General features: G+C 38.9%; 1 protein-coding gene across 9 annotated transcripts in view; it reads right to left on the bottom strand.

Annotated features, from left to right (window-relative positions):
• The window catches only part of LOC122408915 (glutamate receptor ionotropic, kainate 2), a 128,423-nt gene extending 108,155 nt beyond the window's left edge, over positions 1-20,268 (bottom strand). For 6 of the 9 annotated variants that reach the window (XM_043416020.1, XM_043416025.1, XM_043416026.1 and 3 more), the window contains exons 1-2: positions 18,232-20,268; positions 6,733-7,154 (exon numbers count right to left, since the gene is read on the bottom strand). In XM_043416020.1, the coding sequence (XP_043271955.1) occupies positions 6,733-6,805 (73 nt within the window). In that variant the 5' untranslated portion in view covers positions 6,806-7,154; positions 18,232-20,268. The remainder of the gene's footprint in view (positions 1-6,732; positions 7,155-18,231) is intronic. The other 3 variants (XM_043416022.1, XM_043416024.1, XM_043416023.1) reach the window with 3 other exon arrangements.
• Between the last annotated feature and the right edge of the window lie 867 nt (positions 20,269-21,135).

Below are 21,135 nucleotides of genomic sequence, written 5' to 3'. Positions count from 1 at the left end.
TTACAGTTTCGAAAAAGATATTTGGTTCTGGAATTTTTGGAGATTTGTACTTTATACTTGGATGTAGTTCGATATATTCGAGATGAAAAATCGCTGCAATATTTTTTTCTACTACAAAATCCAATCGAACTTGGTTATTTTGGATTCTCCTCTCGTTAGTGGATTCCGAGTCACCCGATATGCCATCCATTTGCATGATCCAGGGCTCCCTGGCTCTGTACGTCTGTCCTTGTCTCTTTCTCTCTCGCGATCTTGAGCAACTCTGAGGGTAGCTTCGTCAAGAGTAGAGTGAACGTGAGTTTGACAAACTGTTTACCAAGATTGGATGCCAGTGACCGGGAGCCTCCTGTACGTCGCAAGGCCGCGAGGAACTCGTATTCCACGCGATGCATAATTTTTAACCTCGTTTGCATCAAAAGTATTGTATTCGATTCGAAATTTCTGGCTTATAAAGATGAATTATTCATGAGATTTCTCGAATTTTAGTTTACGAGAATGAACATGAATTTTTGAATGTCTATTCGAGGTTTAGTGATGTTTCATCAAAAGGAGATATCTGACTAAAATTCGAATTCTTTAAATTCGTCCTCTGCAAGCTTTCTTCCACATTTCAACCCTCGATGAGCATCGAATGCGTCGCCGTCATTCCTTTTACTGCAGGCCTTGATTTCTTTCTTTCTCAGTGATGCCAGCACCGACGAGCATCATATCCACGTACCTTGAAGCCGAGAAATAAAGCCCTCGGATTTGAACAAGGAGTGCGAGCGTGCTTATATCTACAGATATACAACGATAAAGTCACCTACGTGTGTTCATCCAACTCAAGAGCTTTACGTAAGAACGCGTAAGGGATGTGTGTGCGACACTGGCAAGGATCTCCCCTCCTCAGTGTCGAGCGCGGTTCGGTATAAATTCTTAGAGCGTGTCTGGATCGTGCTTCAAATACGAGCGAATCGGTATACTATGATGCACACTCAATAACACAGACGAATATCTATATATTTTGACACAGCCGTGATATTTTATAAAGCATGAAAGAGTTTGGATGTTCCACCTGGTTAGGATTGCATGCGGTTTTTTCTTGCTGAGTCATTGTAATATTATAGCACCATAAATAAATACACTACGATCACACGGCTGTAGTGTGTCGAGAATATTTGTCTGTGGTAAAAAGAAGGGAAAAAATACTGTGGAACAACAGTATAAAGCTGGTTGAAACGGTGACTTTAAGGAGCAGCGACTCGACATGTGACAAGACATATTTTGGAAGCAGAATATTTAAATTCTTTCCGCTTCGCGACACTCTTGCGTTTGAGATCGTCCTGGAACGTGATAGAATGTTCGTGAAAATGATCATTTTCAAATGTGCAGTTGATTTTATGGAAAAATTATGAAATTGAGGAAACGAAAATTGCAACTTGAGAAAAATGCGGCTCAAGTTACTTCTGACTATTACCTTAAAGCCACAATAAGTATGCCGATTAAAGGAAAATCTGAGTAAGGAGATTTCCGATCAATGGTTAAGGAGGGTGGATCACGAAATAAAAATAATCAGAATTTGATAAAATTCGGTGATAACATTCGTTGGCATCAAGTATATAAGTACAAATTTTTTTCAAATTTTTTTTACTACATGGTTATCGAATAATTGAGCGTTGCAGAAAAATCTAAAAAAATTTATATTGTCTTATATTTTTAAAGAATACCTTTACCAAATTTTATCAAATTCTTATCATTTTGAAATTCTTAATATTTTTAACATGGTTTAGCATAGCAACATTGTAACGTCGCGATCCACCCTCCTTAAGTCGATGAAATCATAGAAATTTTGAGAATTAACCGAACATCGCGGCACAGGTTAGAAGAGGAAAATTTTTGAGAGGAAAATTCGAATTTATTGTCAGTGTTTCGCAGGCTGATGCAAAATTATTGTTTGAAAAATGCATCTCACTCGGGGGAGGAAGCATAGCCACACTTTCGTAGAGCTTCTAAGCATATTAAAATTCTTTGACAGTATGTCGTGCTCACGACCCCAGCTTGATAAAGCGCTAATGACGTTAGTGCAGAAGACAGTGGCGGCGTTCGTACCCAAAGTAGTGCTCCAGTCATACCATCAATTTTAAATCTTTTTTCCCCTTTTTATATCGACGAGAAATTCCTTTTTTCACGAATCAAAATATTCGGATCTCATTAAATCTGCATGCAGTTGGTTTTCCTTTGGAACTAATATTTCGACGATTCAGCTTCGTGTATGAATTACTCCAGGCAAGTATAACTACAGTTATTAATCATTTGACAGTTCGAAAGTAAAGTTTGACATCACACGAAGAAACGGTGCAGAAAAATAGGAAGGCCAGATATCCGCATGTGACCCCATAAAGCGTGAAACAACGCGCAGATTCTTCCGGAAATGTAAATGCAATGGCGCTCGGCCAGAGTCGACGATTCGAAGTAGATATAGACGTCTGCAGATCCATACAAATGTATAGCACACTCCATGTTAGCTCAACCAATTTCAGATCCTATGATCATAACCGAGATTGGGTTAATTATTCCTTGTTATGTGCTGATCGGTTCGAATCGAACTGCTGCGAAAACCGTTCTTTTGACGGCTTTCAAATTAAAACAACGACAAATGAATTTTTTTGTAATTCCAGAGTTATTTAAACTTTGACAATCTCATTTGACTTTGATGAAGTTTGATACTTTGAGAAATTCAATTTTTTATAATTATTAAGAGAAAAATGATATGAAAAGTTATCAAAAAGCTATTGAAACTCCTTTTGTAAATGCTGTATAGGAATCTTTCTTGTTTTCTATCGAGAGCTGACTTTAAGGAAAAAAATTGATCATCCGACAAGCTATGAAATAATCAAGAGAGTCCCTACTAGTTTCATTATCTTTTTGATTCAACTCTCGTCTACTACGTCGATCATTTTTTTATTGCTTCTGCGGAGGTAATCTGAAGTTCTGTTAATACAGAGTTCGGGAGCTGAAATTGCTGTCAGTTTTGAACTCGCTCGAACTCTGATCCATGTAACGCTGCACCACTGCACCGTTACAACGCCACCGCTAAGCCTCTCCGAGGCTTTGAACCCCTTCGAGCTTTTGCGGATGCATTGAAATTTTGTGAATTATATTAGCTCGAAGTTCCACATGTGCGGCCATATAAGGACACGAGCCTTTGTTGGCGCCTGAGGGAATGAAATTGTTAGTTCCCAATCATTTCAAAATTCGGACTATTCGCTCGCCAATTGTTCTTTTCCGATCGGTTATGGGATATTATTTCAGACAGAAGAGCGATTGGACGTAACGAAACCACTAATTCAGCGATCGACGCTTGAATCCGAACGCTCGAAGTACTTCAAATATATTTCTATAGCCGAGCCGAAATTTCCAAAAACCTCAATTGAACGAAGGAAAATTCGAGAAAGGAAATGTAATAAAAAACTCAATTGAATGAATTGAAAACATATTGAATGATTGGTCAACGATTTCACCGTTCTCGTACTCCTCACTACCGAATAGATTATCATCGTATTGCTGCTTTCGTCGAATTATTGATCCTCATTTCCGGAAAACCCCCACCTTAAAGAAATCCCATGAGATCGTATCATATCGGAATAATGGGCAATGAAGAAGAGACTGTATTCTCTGTACCCGAAGTGTCGCTACTTCCCTGCTCATAGTTTTGGAGAACAAATAAACAACTTTGAGGTAGTTCATGCACGAAACGATTTTCTTAAAAAAGTCTTGAAATTTACACAGAATTTAAATGGATAGGCGACTCACACGCATATCAAATTTTAAAGGGTTCGTCTTACGAGCTATTGAGATAAACGTGTTTAAATATGAAAAAAAATACACAGGAACTATGCCTAAAAAATCGTTCATCTTTCCATATAACTAATGAACGCTTCTTACGAAGTTTCTGAAAAGATACATAACAACAATGAAGTATATACTGAAGGTTTGGGAAAAAATTCTAGACGATTGTCTTACCAGTAATAAAGCTATATTTCGTTAAATATTGAAGGTAATTGGTAATGAGCACTCGTATAATCTCACATTTGCTTATTTCGCCATTTTGTTTCTTCTTGGCTTGGCCCATTCCTGTCATAGCCTTCTGTCTTTTTATTAACCATTTTTTCTTGAATGAAATTTTGGCTTCAGTCGGTGATGGATCCCCGATTAAGGAGGGTGGCTACGTTCGTCAAATTGATAAGAAATTGATCAAATTTGGTGATAATGTTCTTCAACATCAAGTGCGAAGACACAATTTTTTTCAAAATTTTCTTCTGCTTAGTTATCGAGTAATTACGCATTAAAGCAGATTTCTTATGCCCGGAATGTATACCTATATATATGGAAACCCTATGCTGATACACGTGAACTTTAATGATAAATTACTCGATAACTGTGTAGAAGAAAAATCTTAAAAAATTTGTATTGTCAAATTTAACTCTAAAGAATATGTTCACCAAATTTTATTAAATTCTTATCATTTTGAAATTTTTAATATATTTTACATGGTTTAGCATGGCAACATTGTATCGTCCCTAGCTACCCTCCTTAAATAATGGCTTGTAATTTCATTCGCCAAAAAATAAGTTGAAAAAATTTATTTACATATTCGAATTAATAACTCTGACATTAATTTAAAGTGATTATATCTTTAATTAGGGAGTACGAATCGACCCAATTTAGACACTCATGAAATACGATCCTTCCGGCTTAATCTACCTTAAAGAACTTCTAATATACTTTACTCATGCACTACGTACTCTCGTAACATGTATAGTTTCTCATATAAAAGTTTCCATGCATCTAATTCCGTTCGATTTTCACTGGCGATAACTATTTTATCGTGATAAATTTGAAAAGATGCAGTCATAACTCTGAATATTCGAAAGGATCTCGTTTCATCCGGCTTTTCATCAACGATCGCATGCATAAAAACAGATGAAAGTCATAGGGGTCTATCTCAGAGAGCTGTCAATATGGAAAATGGGATGGTGATGTCGCATGTTTTTGGATCATGAACTCACCAGAATGTCATGTGAAATATTCTATGTAAAACGTACATGCATGTATCGGGTTGAATCTGCGCAGTTTTTATAATCCAGAGTCGTATATACTTATACGAAATACAGCAGGGAACAAAGGCATCTTCCTGAAAGTCATGATTCTTGTTTTTTTTTAAGGGGAGTGAAACTATCGGGGGTAGATTCTGGTGCTCATACCAACGTCGCCAGTAACAAAAGCTCAGAACTTAAATTCGAGGAATGTCGCTGGATTATACGAAGCAGGAAAGGTAACCAGGAAGGAAGAGAAAATAACGAAAAAGGAAGGACGTTTCGATATGTGCTCTTACGCCGTAAAGTTTCGCCGTTCAATTCTCCTCGAGTTCAACTCAAATGGCGACGCTGCTGCCTCTCGTTTCTACCAACTATCCTTTCAACGTCTGGAATCTTAGTCCAGAGTTCCCTGTCTTACTTTCTTTAACAAAGTCACTTTTCCAAGCCTTTTCTTGCCAAGTTCCAACGGAGGCATTCCGTTAACAGGTGGCAGTGAACTTTGCATATATACACGTATATCATGTATATTTTAAACCTTGGACAGATCAACGTTCCCCATCATTCAACTTGGGGAAAGAATTTTTATATTTTCATTTATTTCTCGTTCAAGGATAACGAACGATCGATTGCCTCGCAGTAAATTTTGAATTTGATTACTTTTTGCTTGCCACGGTCATTTTTATTGTTGGAGTTTTATGCAGTGTTCGAATTCTTTAAAATTTAAGGCTTTACATACACTTGTAATGGGCGGAAAAATCGAAAAGCTCGAGTTCCGCCATTTTGAGGAATTTTTTGTCGAAAAAAATTGTACAAGTACACGAACATATGTACTAATGAATGTCGTTCACAATTTTTCAACAAACGTTTATTTTCTTGTCGAAAAAAAAATCAACAAAATCACGTTTTTCGCCCGCTGCAAGTACATATTACGCCTTAAGGGGGTCCTACTTTACAAAGTCAAAAAAATCGATTGCATTCGGGAATATTTTTGGATAGACGGAAATAACTCACGATATTTTAAGATTACAAACACATTTTTTTAACGTGAGAAATACTAATTTGTATATGCTTCATGCGCAAAGTCTGATTGTCGAAGATTCTCAGCTGCATACAATGTGGAGATCGTAATTATTATCTGCGACAAAAATTTCACTTTTTTCCCATCTTCATATATTTTCCTTCCGCGTATGAACCTATAAAAACCTAAAAAAATTGCGAAATTCTATATTTTTAGGGAGTTTGAACAAAACGCTTGTAAAAATATCACTTAAACGTTTTATAAATATAGAATTTCGCATTTTTCTCAGGTTTTTCTACGTTCATATGGAAGCAAAATATATGAAAATGGAAAAAAATTGGAATTTTTAGACAATAATAACTTTAGAGAATAAGAAACTTCGACAATTAGACTTTGCGCATAAACCACGTACAAATAAGTATACATTTCTCACACTAAAAAAACGTTTTTGTACTTTTGAAATATATCCTTGAAACTATACCGAAAAATTCGCTATTTTGAGTTATTTCCGACTTTCCTAAAACCATCCCCGAAAACAAACGATTTTTTCGACTCTCTAAAGCAGGCCCCCCCTTAAATACTTTCAGTCCCTTATGAGGATGAGATCGAATGCGAGGAACAAAAATATCGACTCACCGATTCTGATGACTGGTGGCAAAGACATGGCGGTTGTAACGAGAATGACGATGAGGGCGTATAGCAAGGCCATCGTGTATCTCGTCGTCGGTGTGTTAAAAATCTCACAATATCCGTCGTGGATCACCCGCACACGCGCGACTACCACATCGTTCTCGCGTGCGCTTATTACTAGCGCTGCCAATCACCCACACTTTCCACTTACGATTTTCAATCAATAGCAGTATCGACCTCAAGCGATAATGCCGGTGGTCCATTTGCTTGGGTGTTAATAAATAGAGATTTACAGCTAATGATTTTCGTCACTAACACACGAGCACTAAACTGCACATCCTGGCTGGCCCTATGGAGTCCTTGAGACTGAGTGGTCATGGAATAATCTGCGATATTTCGCCACAGCGTTGGCCCGCGACCTCGTTATCCTGAAACGTAAATTCTTAATTAGTTACAGAGTTTGTCGTGTGTCTCGTAAAACAATTACGATGGGAGGAGGTAGGTTTTTTCAGCTGGAATATACCTCGCGAAAATTTATTCGCGCTGCAACATTATTTCTGCGAACAGCTACTCGCTCAACGTCATACCTAGTCGAATTGAAAAACAACTGGTAAAAGATTTCAGAGGAGATTTCAACCAGAGGTGAAAAGTTAACACACGAAGATTTAACTCCAGTTTATTTGGAGTAAAGCGTTAATGTCAGTTGAGTGACTCAATCTCATTTATCGTACTGTGTACTCTTTTTAGGCACAAATTTGACGGGTGGCAATGTATATTTATATTCTTTAAATTCGAGTCAGCACGTTTGAGCACAGCATCAGCAAAGGCAAAGGACTCTCACTCTCCGTCCTCGCTTGTGCTTTCTGGTAGCTGCAGAAGAAGTGCAAGTCAAGAGGCTGTACAGCTACGAAAAAAACTCTTGGAATTGAAGCTTTTATGGACTGACATGTATGCTCTGTTGAGCACTGAAAACCCTTCCGCAACGGCTTTTCATTTTTAAAATTCGTCTGCTATTGCTATCGTCAAGTAAAGTCTTTTGACTTTCTCGCATATGTCGAAGTACGTCACTTTACGCGATAAGAAAATCGCGCAACTCTCACGCCTATAAATATCGCTCATCGTTCTCATTACTAAAACACAAAGCTGCGGATGAAATCGAGGCTCGTGAATAGTCGGGCCTCAAAACTCAAAATTATTTTTGAATCTCGAATTTCTGAGACGTAATGATTCGTTTTTTTTTTCGTTGGACGGTTTGAAAACTATTTTTATTCTCCTGTTGGTTTTGACATTTTTTTCCACCTTCCATCCCCCTTCATTACTGATTCCCACGTTGCTGTGAGATCCCCCTGGAGTGTCGTCGACGTTCATCGATTTCTTAAGCACCATCGTATCGTATTTGTACGATAAGAGCCGGGGAAAACCACAGAAAATTCAACCAATGAAGATGACCAGAATTTAACTCCGTTAAAATTCTTTCATCCCGATGAAAAATTAAAAAAAAACCGCTTCTTGATTGATGCCAGTAAATTTAAACTGAGTGAGCGCTCCACCAAGTATTGATCTCCCCTGAGGCTGCTGGACTGGGGAAATTGCCGGAGACACACGCTGACCATGCATCTGGGCTATTGGAAGGTTGATTACTTCATTATGGCAGCTTTTATCTTTTCTGCTTGAACGGAAAAGCCATGCGAAGGTGAAACAAAAGCTTCGTAATATATTCAATCACGGTGTGACGGGAGGATTGCAAACGAGATTACACGTGATCTCACAAGCTCAATGGACAAATTCATTTATTCTAATAGTTTTATATTTGCATAAAGTTATAAAACCACCGGATGAAAACGTACGGTGTATCCTCGTTTCCTCTTATTCAAAATATGAGTTTGGACATGTTTGAGTGAAGGATATTCATTCCGGTTCCTAACTACTGGCGTTTCGCTTTATCAAACATTTGCCTGAGAGGCTTTGCTGTCTCATCAATTCGTTGATGCAAATCCAATTTCATTTAGCCGGACGTACAGCATATAAATTATCTTCACCTTTTTTTGGGATTTCATTTTTCCTCTAGCTTTTCATTCGCTGCTTTGTGATCGCAGGTCTGCTCGGCGAGTATGCCTACAGGCTGGCCGGGGGGAGGGGGGAGGGGGGGGGGGGGCTATAAAAAAAACAGCTCACTGCTATAAAAAATTCTTTCAACCAAATGAAAAGTATTTGATGCAAATTAATCAATTAACGTGACTTTTATTGAGCATTTCGCTATTGACGTGAAGCCAATATGTTTTCGACACCAATTCCATGTTTCGATAAGAGCAAACATTAAAGCAGCAAACCCGTTAGCAAGCTGGGTTGCACAATTACTTCAAACAAGAAGTAGATTCGATTCAGTTCGACAAATCGAACATCGGATGGAGGATGGATGGATGGGATTGTAAAATTTGACTTCGTGGCTTCATAAATTACACCAGCGGCTACACTATCGATGTAACAAATATAAAATTACTTATAAATTCAGTGCGTTGGATTTTCTCGATGAAAAGTGTTACTAATTGCCCGCAAATCTTTTGCATTTATCGCTCGTACAAAATACTACGATCAGATGTCATCTGTTACGAAAATTTTGTGTTTATTGCTACTGGTAAAAATCCTGAATTCTATTCAGAACTGGAAGTTGGTTTAAAAGATGCTGATTATAAAGTTGAATCGACCTAATGACTCCGTGAAATGCGTCGAATGTAATACTCAGTCAAGTTAAATATCTAGTGCATTGAGAGAAACAAATTTTTTCAACAAAATTGAAGCCAACAAAATTCATTCACTTTATTCAGTAACTGTCTTTTTTAAATGGAATAAAATTAATGATTTGTACAACTAAACGCTTTTTTCAATGAACAAAATATTTCTACTGATTTATTCTACGAAATTTTGGTTAATTCAAATATTTTTTCTCAGTGCTTAACGAACGATGAATACAGAGCGAACAACCCCCTGGATGGGGCATGCACTTTTATTTAGAGCAACAAAAGTAGCTTCGTTTTTAGTAAATCCGACTCGAGCAGACAATTCGAATTACTTGGGTCACCAAATTAGGTTGATTTTAGCGGGACAACGAATTGAGTTTGAGGCTGCATCCAGCGCTGTGAGTACCCTTCACTGCGTTCCTCCGGAAAAATATAACATACCGCGATACAGCGAAAGTTGGGTCCGGAAAGGGCCCGAATTCTATGTCGTTATTATCGCCACACAAAACTTTAAACAGAATCTGATCCTTTCCAGATCAGAAGTTCAAAGTTATCAGAGCGAGATCATCCACTTGATTAATCAGGCAAAGTGTGCTTGGAGCTTAAGTTTACTGAGACAAGAATTTTGGTCACTATGAAACCTGGGCAAATTTTCTATTTTCCAGGTATTACTTTGACTAAAACTAATTTTATGGTTTTCTGAAAATATGTTTTTATTCGAGAGTGCGAAAAATATCCTAATGAGTCCAAAAGCAGGAAAATACACTGAGAAAAAAAGTCGTTGGAACAACGAAATGTGGCATTACAGGATGCCAATGAAAAATATGATCAACACGAGGTTAAACATGATTAAACGAATAAAATAGTTTTAGATCAAACTGCAGATTCGTTCTCTCCGAAAACATTGCAGTTAAATGAAGAAAATTCTTCCAAAAACACCAATCGCTATTGAATCAACAATTTTTTTTCTCAGTGTAATGGTCCAGTCGATATACGAGTCTCGGTCTCGCACGTTGGAGGTTACGCTAGCTGGATCATTGCATCATAACTAAGGAAGTGCCTACTTAAGCGGCTTTTACGATCATGCTCGAACGTGCTTGCATCTTTGCCTAGGAGATTAGCCAGATACGGGATGTATTGGCAAATTTCCCCGCAGTTCCCTCAGCCTCGAAAAGATGTACTACAGTGGAAGAAAAGTCGACCGCAGTGGCCGAGGGCAATTTTTTGTAAAGTGATGAAAAAACCTTGAGAAAAAATGTTGGTTGATTCAACCAAATTTTTGTTGGAACCACGAATTGTGGCGAGCAAAATGACGTTTGTGGGCGCAATTAAAATTGGGTTGATTCAATAACTGAATTCACTGCGACGGAAAGGTCGTTGAATCGATGAAAATTTTGGTGAATCAACAAATTTTATTTTGTTCCCCACGATTCGTTGATCCGTCAAAACATTGTCGAATCCATGAATTTCTTCGCTCGGTGCGGCACCAAAGAGGGACCGAGATCTGACGCAACAATGTGAAAACAACTCGGTATATAACTTGATACAATTTTAGCCTCAAATAATGACAGTAACGTTAGCAGCGAGCAAAATGAATTTTTCTTTTCGATTTTACGACCAGTTTGTTTTCTGGATCTTTATTTACTATGGAGAGCAGTGGAATGTTTTTAGTCTGCTAAAAATTTTCGACTTGATGAACACGAGAAGTCTCTTTTCTCCGAAATAATACTGGCATCGTAACATCAAATAATAATTATACTAAATTAAATTAAAAATTGAATTCTTCTCCGAGTGAGTTAAAAATTTGGCTCGGAAGCTTGCTAACGTAATATGGAGCAGATTTCACGAACCGTACAGCGGGTCTCTGGCTGGTGTACGAGGGGCGGTTTGCGCATACGAGACAAGAGAAACGAGGAAAAGGATGAATCTCGAATTTCCCTTGTAAATCATCAGCGTACACGTTGTGCACTGAAGTTTCGTGCGTGGGGTTCTGTTCACGGGATTCTCTTTTTCCATACGTGCTGTTACACTCGTTTTTTCTTTCCCGTTGTTGTGTTTCGCTGCGCCTTGTTCGTATTTTTTCGTTCACATTTTCCTGAGCAAAATAATTATGAAAAAGGATCGCATTGTTATTCACGGTCTCCGAATTTGTGTGGCATCCCACGAACATGAACTTCTCTGTTGAATCGGGCGTCTGGACACTCGTCGAAATTGATGGTTGGTGAGAGATTTTTCGTAGTGGACGAGGAAACTCGTGAGCATTTCAAGTTACTTGAGACACCTTCGTTTTATAGCTCGGCTTTTTTCTTGATTTTTACAAATGGCCCTCACGAATTTTATGGGAGTTATAAAGTTCAGGAAGCCAATCGATTGACAGTTTTTTGAATGTAATACACCTGTAACGTCATTGGCAGGCCTTTGTTTTTTCCAAAGCAATAAGCATCATTCGTCAATAAATTTGTTCACTCGATTAAAAACATTTCAGTTAAAATCAATCGCATTAACGGAGTTGACTCATCGACGAGCGATATTGAAAGCATAAATTAGTTTGGCCCTCTGACAGTATTGAAAAAAATTGCATCTCTATAATTCTGTCACAAAATCATAGCGAATATTCCCTGATCGAGTAGCCAAAAAAGAGCGAAAACAGCTGTTAAAATGAGCCACTTTCGGTTCAAGAAAATCTACGATTTCTGAAAGGCGCAATAGCAATTTTATTAGGATTCAGTGATTAGGAGGAAAAATATTATGATAATTGATTCGGAGCAAGACTAATCTCACATGGGAAGAGAATTTCACGAGACTCGTGTGAGACGATGATGCACTGTGTCGTGCTCCACTTTGAGAATTTGAGAATTTATCGATGAGACATAACTATAGAATTGAGGTGATCGATATGATAGTTGTTCAGGAGGAACGTCACTGAATTAGAGAAGAAACACGAGCGAGCAATCGAATAGAGCATAGAGATTATCACACATAAATGCGATATGATTATTCCAATAAAAGTGTAAATTATAAAGAAACATTAAGTTTTGGTAGATTATCTGACGAAATCTTGATTAACTGTAATTCAAATGAAGGAAAAAATGTACTCCATTAATTCATCCCCATCACTCGTTCTTTTGATCACACAGTTGTAAATTTCATAACGTTAAAAAATCTTCTTGTTCTTTTGCAACTCAAGTACAATTTTAAGGGTGGAGACGTAAAACACAAAATATCGATATATTAGATAAACTGATTGAATATTTCCATGACAAATCCTTTATGTCCTTTTTTACTGTTCGTCGGAGAAAAACTGTCTCCAAGTAAATAAACGTTTTTACTTCGTTTGTTCCTTTTTTTTTCTTTTGTGCCTATATTCATTTATTAATACTCGATTCAAGGAATGAACCATTGATCAAATAACAAGTTGCTTTATTTTGTAGCATCTTTTAAACGGCAGTGGAAAAATGGATTAACCTTAAAAAGATTTTTTCTTGGTTGGCATTGCGAGACTAAACAAATCCAAAGAATTCAAACGTGTAATCATTGGCAATATTCCTCAGGGAACCTCCGACAATCCCGAAGAAGTTGGGTTATGGGGTCGAAAGCGATTAAGGGGGATTGTCAACTGGCATTGAGGCTCTCTGGGAATACCGTTCAAAATTCCAGCGAGTATTTGAAAAAGGAACATTCCCACGTTACTGACAGGTTTTTCGTACGATATTGGCTGTATCCCGACGGATACCAGTAAGAATCCTGATGTTTACAAGTTGGTGAGCTTGCTCGAGTTTGAATAACCTTATGACACTGCGACCATAAAACAAAAGAGAGTACCAGGAAAGCCAAACCTGTCGTTAGGATATTGAAAAAATGTTGGATTTGATAAAACATGGATGAAGTTTATGTAACAGAAAATGAGAAAATGACATAAAATTCGTTAGCAAATTTTATTGCTGCTGTAGAAAAAATGTCAACGACGAATACCGCGAATCAGAGTCTCGATACTTTCGAAAAATAAAGACTTCTAATTTCATTGGTTTCAATAACAACCATAAAAATGAATATGACAGTCGGATGAAATAAGAGTTTGCTTCAATCTATCCACGAGTATACCTAGAAGGTGTGTAATCAGGCGAACCACTTACAATAGCCATGGAGGGAGGGAGACGGAGGGAAAAAGGGAGAGAGCAAATGAGAGAGAGAGAGAGAGAGAGAGAGAGAGAGAGCGCAGAGCGGGACCGGCAAACAAACACTACGGGGGAGGCAAAGTTACCCGTTCCTAAATTAGGTTAGCGTAAATCCCTTTAGGGTAACTCTAATGGCGGGAGCGTGAGTGGCATGCGGCCCAGCGAGCTGCAACCCTTTCTGGGGGGTGCGTTTCTCCCTCGCGCTTTCTCTTCCTCGCTCTTTTTCTCGGACATCGCACTATTAGGCTCGATATCACGATGCTTGCCACCGGCCACTGTCTCATGACTTTTGACACGAGCGATTTTCCAAATAACAAAAAAAAAAAACATTTTTCCCCCACTTATTTATATGATTCTACGTGATTATGGGGCGAGTAATTATTCCATGGGGAACATTACGTTGAAATGAAATTTCATTGATTTTGTAAATTTATGTTGTCTCGTACATTTTTGACAGCTTTGTCATTTCAATTGAATTGAATCGCGGATTTTGTTTTTAGTTTTGCAATCGTGTAGGAAATCGTTACGTCTAAATATCGAATGAAACTGTAGCAGGTTTTATTCAATTCGATCCTATAAAATAACAGTCCAAGTGTAGAGTTTCTTGCATAAGGTACACACGGCCGTGGAACTCGGCAGGTGGATTTTATATAAAGTCGTTTCTGTATCGTGATGGGACAGAGAAACGATGAGGAAAACAGTGAAATTGCATTCATAAAGCCACGGGATATATTCAGTGGACGAGAGACAATGAATGTCGCAATTGACACTGGAGTTTTGGAGCATCCGGTGATAAGTTTGAACAACGTGAAAAGTCCGTGATAGCTTTTGCAATGGAATAAATAAAAGGAAATAAAATAAGGAAGAAAATATATAACTCGCGTTGTATACGTTGAACGATGAAACTGTTGATCGAAATGAGCGCGAGGGTCTTTTCCATTCGGTACGCCGGACGAGGGCAAGAAAATAAAAGTTGTCAAGACGCGATTGCGAGGAAAGTTGCGCCAAAAAACCTACCAAGTCTCTCAATCTTCCTCGAACTATCTCGTCTTCATTGCGACGGGTCCTATCGAAGTAATTTTTTTTTCCATTTATCTTCATAAATATATATATTGACGGAGTGAGTGATACACATGGACAAAAGTTTGATTCTCCGGCGTGCGGGTGTGTGCGCATGTGTAAGTTCGATGAAATAAAACTTGAGCCTTGGCGCGAATCAGCCCTTGGGACGAAAAAAAACGCTGCGAACGAACCACTCGGCCGACCAACGCGCCAGTCACACGAGATGAAAACATCGAATTTCTTTTCTCTCTTCTCTTCGAATCGCCAGAAGCTATCTATGAGGACAGATACTCTAGGGATTTACGTATGGAGGGAGACTCGAAGATATCGTTCGGCCAACCGTACCCTGAGGAAAAGAGACCAAGAAGAACACGAAGAAAAGAAAGCCGAAACGAGTGAGAAATATAAAAAGAGGTTGAAATGGGCCTGGGAAATTCTGGTCTTCGCTACACCCAAGTCTGGATAATACGAGAAGCTTTTTCTCGTCTCGCCTTAAGATTTGACGAATCGAGATTAATTCATGGGCATTGTGGATTTGAATAGGGGCTGGCATCGTTATCTGAGAAACTGGGGAATCAAAACATCAAACCAATCTTTGAGATTGCGTCATAGTTTTTAAATTCATCATCTTTAAATGTAGCCAACTCGATCTAAGGCTTGAATTTTTTTCCCTCGTAAATACGTAAATTCAGTAAAAAATCTTCTGGATTAGAGTACTCACAGGCTCCCTGACACCACAGTGAAAATTCAAGCAGAACCGATTATTATTGGAAGTTGGGATTCATCGCAAGAAAGTCAATTTATTGGAGAATTTCGATGATTTAAAATCTCGTTTAAAATTGTTTGCAGATACATTAGTGTTTTGATCGTTTTTTCGAAAGGCTCGATTCGAAAAGAATCATTTATTTCACCTCGAATTTTAATATTTTTTGTTCGTCCTTTTTTCGCGTTACTGTTCGAGTCCCATTAAACATTCTGCTTGAAAGGGATTTTATAGCTGCTCTGGAATTGCGTAATTTCGTCTGTTTAATAAATAATTAATATCTCTAACTAGGTTACACTGAGAATTTGATATTCGTTCATTGTCATACGTTATAATGAAATTCGGTGGATGCCACATGAAACAAAATTCCACGAATTTTATTAAACTTGGACAATAATCACAGAATAAAATTTCCGCTTCGAAATATGCTCAAGCGTTTTTTCATTAACGTGGAATATTCGGTGCATGGCTAATCATTTTGATCGTAGTTGGTTACTTCGTCTAATTTCTCTCAAATTTTCATTTAAAATGCAATAAAGTCCTGGACATGCATCCAATAATCCAACATTACATTGATCATGCCGTTGAGCCTCTTGCCAACACAGGGAATGTGAACAAAATCAATTTAGATGCATAGATCAATTCCATATCGGTGTTCTTGGAAGCCCTTCCATTTTTCAACTCAACTGAAAATTTCACGTGACGTATGACTCGTTTGAAAAAAGCTCTCATGATTCTAGCCTCAGGTTATTCTGTCTACACACTTATGACGATTAACTCTCACGTAACCTTAACACATGATGATCTTTTGTTAAACTCACTATTTTTCTGTTCAGAAAAAAAAAACTGTAAATTTCCGAAAAGTGGAATAAGACGAAATGCTTTTTTTTCAGGAAGTTGGTTTAGAATCTTGCTATTTTTGACGTGAAAATACGAAATAGAATAAATGATAATTCGACTGGGCTGGAACTGACATGAGAAAGCATTCAATGGTCACAGATTTTTGTGAATTTTTTTAAAAAATTTAACATTTCGGAACCAATGCTTATTGCTTTGTATTTATCATTTGTTGATTGAGAAAATATGGTGGATCGATATCGATAATTTATTCGAGTTCCTGCCAAGTGGGAACATGAACAAAAAATCTTCGAATGTGTCCATCTTGGAAAGCTCCAGAAAACATTAATAAGTGAAATTGAGCTTTATTCGGTGGGCCGTAGAAACGTATTGATCTTCTAATCAAATGAACTAGCGGAAGGGTTTGACGTGGGTCTTTTCGCATGGGGGGCGCCATATAGAGTTTATCTGTCCACAGCACGTGGAGGGTTGATTTAATTCGGACCTGTAAAAGGCGGGTCTTTTTCTGGGAATTCTGTAAAATAAAAATCAACTCGAGTTCCTATTCTCATGGAAATTGGTCCTGTACAGAAATAGTGCTTGAGAATATCGAAGTCAGAGGTTTTGATATTTCTCAAAAATGGGAGATCCTTTGAAAAATGAGTGAATAATTAACAAGAATTTAATCCACGTCTACGAATGATGTGAAATACGAATGCAGATATTAACTGAGGCTGATGAAAAGTTGTCGACGTCCTACAACACGTTCACAAAGCAAATGCGATCATAACAGGATTTTAATCGAGATTCCTCTGAGCCCTGGGCGCAGCGTTACAATGAGGAAACCTATTTTTTTGATGACTCACTTTTCTCAAGGAGGAGCTGAAGCTTGCAGCGCTTGCAAAGCTTAACTTTTTACCTTTTTGTACGGACGTTTGCAATATTTCGCTAACTGCCGCTCAGTTGTGAAAGTTTTGAGAGAGAGTGAGCATTTAATAAATGAGACGAAGAGTCACCCACGGGATGAAATAATTCATTTTCGCCCTCGTAAACACCCTCAGAGGCAAGTTTTTCTCGTTATCGCTGAGAGTGATGAAATGACTTTCTTTAATTCTCCCTTACACCGTGTCCTCCCCCACACCTCTTTGTTGATTCAACACACTTTAATGGTATTTTCGAATACAGGATAATTTGTCTCCTCGTTTTCATCACTGGCGAAAAGCTTCGCATATATTTTTACGATCGCTCTTCCGAGGCAATGCCCATCGTGACCTCTTTCGATAAGCCGCCAGTGTATCGGCTTCGCGCGCGAACTCTCCGCTACTTCTATCACTATCGCGCATCCATCTATGTGTATAGTTACGATGAAAGTTTTCAGCAAGGTTTCCTACTAACCCTTTTTCAAGCACGTCGTTTAGAACGATGCTATGAAGAAACTTCGATCACATTATTATTCTTCCATTGATCATTCGACTGCTACAATCACGAAATACATTTTCACAGCAGTAATTCCTTCGATGTTCTAAGAAAATCATCCACGGAATAATGACACTCGTGCTGGTGCTGAGTTCAAACAAACTAAACGTCAACAATTCGTGATTTTTTTATATCTATTTCAGCTTGATAAATTTGCCTTTCCAATGAGTAAATCTGAGAATTTTGTGCTATCCGGTGAAGATTTTTAAAGGGGATACTACGGTAAGCCAAGGGGGAGATGTTTTTCGGAATTTGAAAATTTTCTGTACAAGTGCAAAAGTTTCTGGAAAATTGAGGCTCGTGACGGTCTGATGTACAGAATTTAAAAACTGCTGATTGAAGTGAATCTTAAAGACAGTCCCATTTTATATTTAAAACTTCCATTCACACCTTAATCTGACACATGAATTTTGAAAAAAATGATATTAATTGAAAAGAGAGCATCGAGGCTTACCCAGTTTATGGATTTACGGCGATTCTTTCGTTCCCGATCCCGTGACCATTCGCCGAGGAACAATTACTCGGACATGACACAATGGGCGCACATACCACGAGAGGAAAAAAACACGCACTAATTTCGATGAGGAGAAAAACTTTTCGAGAATTTATTCCTCCGGCGACACCGTCAACCGCGGCTTTGTGCTTAAGATCGCTCACGACGGTTTAAAGCGTGTATAATGACGTTCGGAATTGAAAGCGAAAGTTCGGATGCATTAATCGACCTAATGAGGGATTTCAATCGGTCGTTCAAGTCGTAAGACGCGATTACACAGCGATCCCACCGGAAGGAACATTAAAGGATATGGATTGGGAATCGCCGACACCTTATCGAAGAACAAACTTGTTCGGTTGTAAGCAGTATTATCTGCCCGAGGAAGCGAAGAAACTGCAAGTGTCGTAGGTGGTCGGACTCTCAGAGGGATGGGGAAATCGCGACGTATACACCGTCTATCTCTATTAACGTTAACGTCGCGGAACACTATCTTGGATGTAAACGAGCCCCGTTATCCTTAACGTGACCGCACGGGTCGCCCCACGTAGGAAGAGCAGCACGACCGGCGAGCGTGCAACTTCTCTACCGTCTTTTCAGCTTGAATATCTCGTGCGAAATCATCCGGAACGCTTTGGTACATCACGCGCGGTAAGTCTTGCCAGCTTTTCCCATCCGTTAACTTTCACGATTATCCTGATTAAGGATCGTTCCTCTTGCCTTTTGTTGATCGAAATAATGCGTTTTTTAGGACCGTGGGGAAATGGGAAAACTCGCCGCTGGCCACGTTTCAATTGCGATTAATAATTAGCTGCGATTTTGAGCAGGATCATTTCCAAGAGCCTACTGAATCAACGGTAACGAAGTTTCTTTCAATAAGATTGTTAAGTCTCCATTTAAAACAGAAATGTCGATGTCGATTATTCCGGGAAATGTGTGAGTGTAATTAGTAAGCTGTAATTAGTAAATATTGAGATCGACAATTTTTCATTCAATTATTGAACATTTTCAGTTACCGTTCGGTCGCCCATTGCCCATTCGGCATTGGATTACTATTGATGAACGCATTGAGAGGCTCATGATTAATCAACGACCTGTCAATGCCACCAATAACTTCAAAACGTCCAATAAAGTTTGCCCTGAAAATGGGACTTTATTCCGTGGGCATGTAAACAAGAGTCAAACAAGTCTCGGAAAGATAATCCTGAACAAGTTTTCAAACATCACTCGAAAAGCAGGAAGACTTGAACTCATGATGCAGGACTTTCCAAGCGGACGAGAGTAACTTCCGGAGGGCAAACTCGGCTTTTCGTTGCTTGCTCGAGTTTCGCCTCGGGATCGTGAAAGAATTTCCAAAATTTCTTGCTATTTGTTCTCTACTTTAAAAGCTAACACTGATCTTCGCTCTCTGCTCACAAACCACCATAGAATTTCTTGCCCATACGGACTTATGGATTCATTTGTATTTAATCTCGAGTGTGTACCTATAATGCAATTTGATTTAATTCATTTCGGATTTTCCAATGAACCGTTACCATACGCTCGTAATCCGGGAACGCTCTAGTTATTGGTCGATTTAATCACATTTCGATGAACAAATGAACTTTCAACTGAGTAAGCCCTTGCGAATTGTAATTAAATTTAGCCCTAGCTGGAAGTGGAATTACGATGAGAAATTCACTTTGGAGAGCATTTGAACTTGGTCCATGATTCATAGCGATTTTTTGTTTTCATCCCATCATCATAAATGCTCAATGCAATTGAATTTACTGAATTTCATCATTTTTTTCATCACAATAATGATAAACAATGTAAATAATCAACGAACGGTTTCAGTGCTCGAGCTACCATGGAAAAACTAACAAGCAATTGGGCATTGTAATAAAAATTGGTATTCGCAGTTATATCCGCACACGCGAACTAACAAAAACACACACGAATACACGTACACATATAGAGTCGAAAATTTGGAAGATTTCGAAATCGGCGGGGACCCGACGATCGCGGAAGACGCGCGTGCACTGACTCGCCAAACTTACGAACGAGGAGATGTGCGCGCGCGAACTCGATCCGGGACGGAGGGGGATGAACGACGGGGGTTGGCACCCTCACGGACGTAAGGACGCGGAGGAACGCGCTGGCGCAATTCGTACCGATACACAGGCCGCGCGATCACACTTTCATTCTCTTTCCTTCCCTCTGTCATTCCCATCTTCTCTCTCTCTCTCTTTTCATTGTCTCACTTCTTCTCTAAACTGTCAAATTTCTCTTTGAATTCATCCGTGTATGACGCGACAGCCGAATATCGTCGATGCCAGATGAGAATGATTTGTTGGCGGAGTACGAATCGCGCGCAAGCGCCTCCCAAATTTCCCGTCTGCAAATCTGGGTTAGTGGACACCTCGTGACCGATGACTTTCGACCCCCGATTCAACCGGTCCAACGGAGTCGATTTCCACGTATAAAAACTAGTCGTTCATCTCTTTTCCTCAATCATACTCTGACAGGGGACTGAAGAGTATTGCGAAGGGTTTATACGTCGTAATATTCGTTCGTCCGTGTCCTTGTTGCGCGATGACAAATGAAGAGCATCTGGAACAGCAAAGTGCATCCTTCAACGACCACTCGTTCGAACGCAAGAAAATTTTGACTCCGGAAGCTCCTTGGCTGTCCAATATTCTCCGAATTCCAGAATAAGTTCGCGAAAGAACTGTTGGAATCTCGCTGTTCAAGCTACGAAGATGAATGCTAAATTTCGTTCCAACAGGATTTCAACTTTTTGACGTTTGACAGAAGTTGGCCAGTACACAATGTACACGGTGAGCAGCGGCCGAGACAACGGTCTAATTTGATCCCTCAATTAATCCC

Source organism: Venturia canescens, chromosome 4, assembly GCF_019457755.1.
Source record: "Venturia canescens isolate UGA chromosome 4, ASM1945775v1, whole genome shotgun sequence".
In the NCBI taxonomy this organism is placed as follows: Eukaryota; Metazoa; Arthropoda; class Insecta; order Hymenoptera; family Ichneumonidae; genus Venturia; species Venturia canescens.
This window is presented reverse-complemented; position numbering and strand designations above follow the sequence as displayed.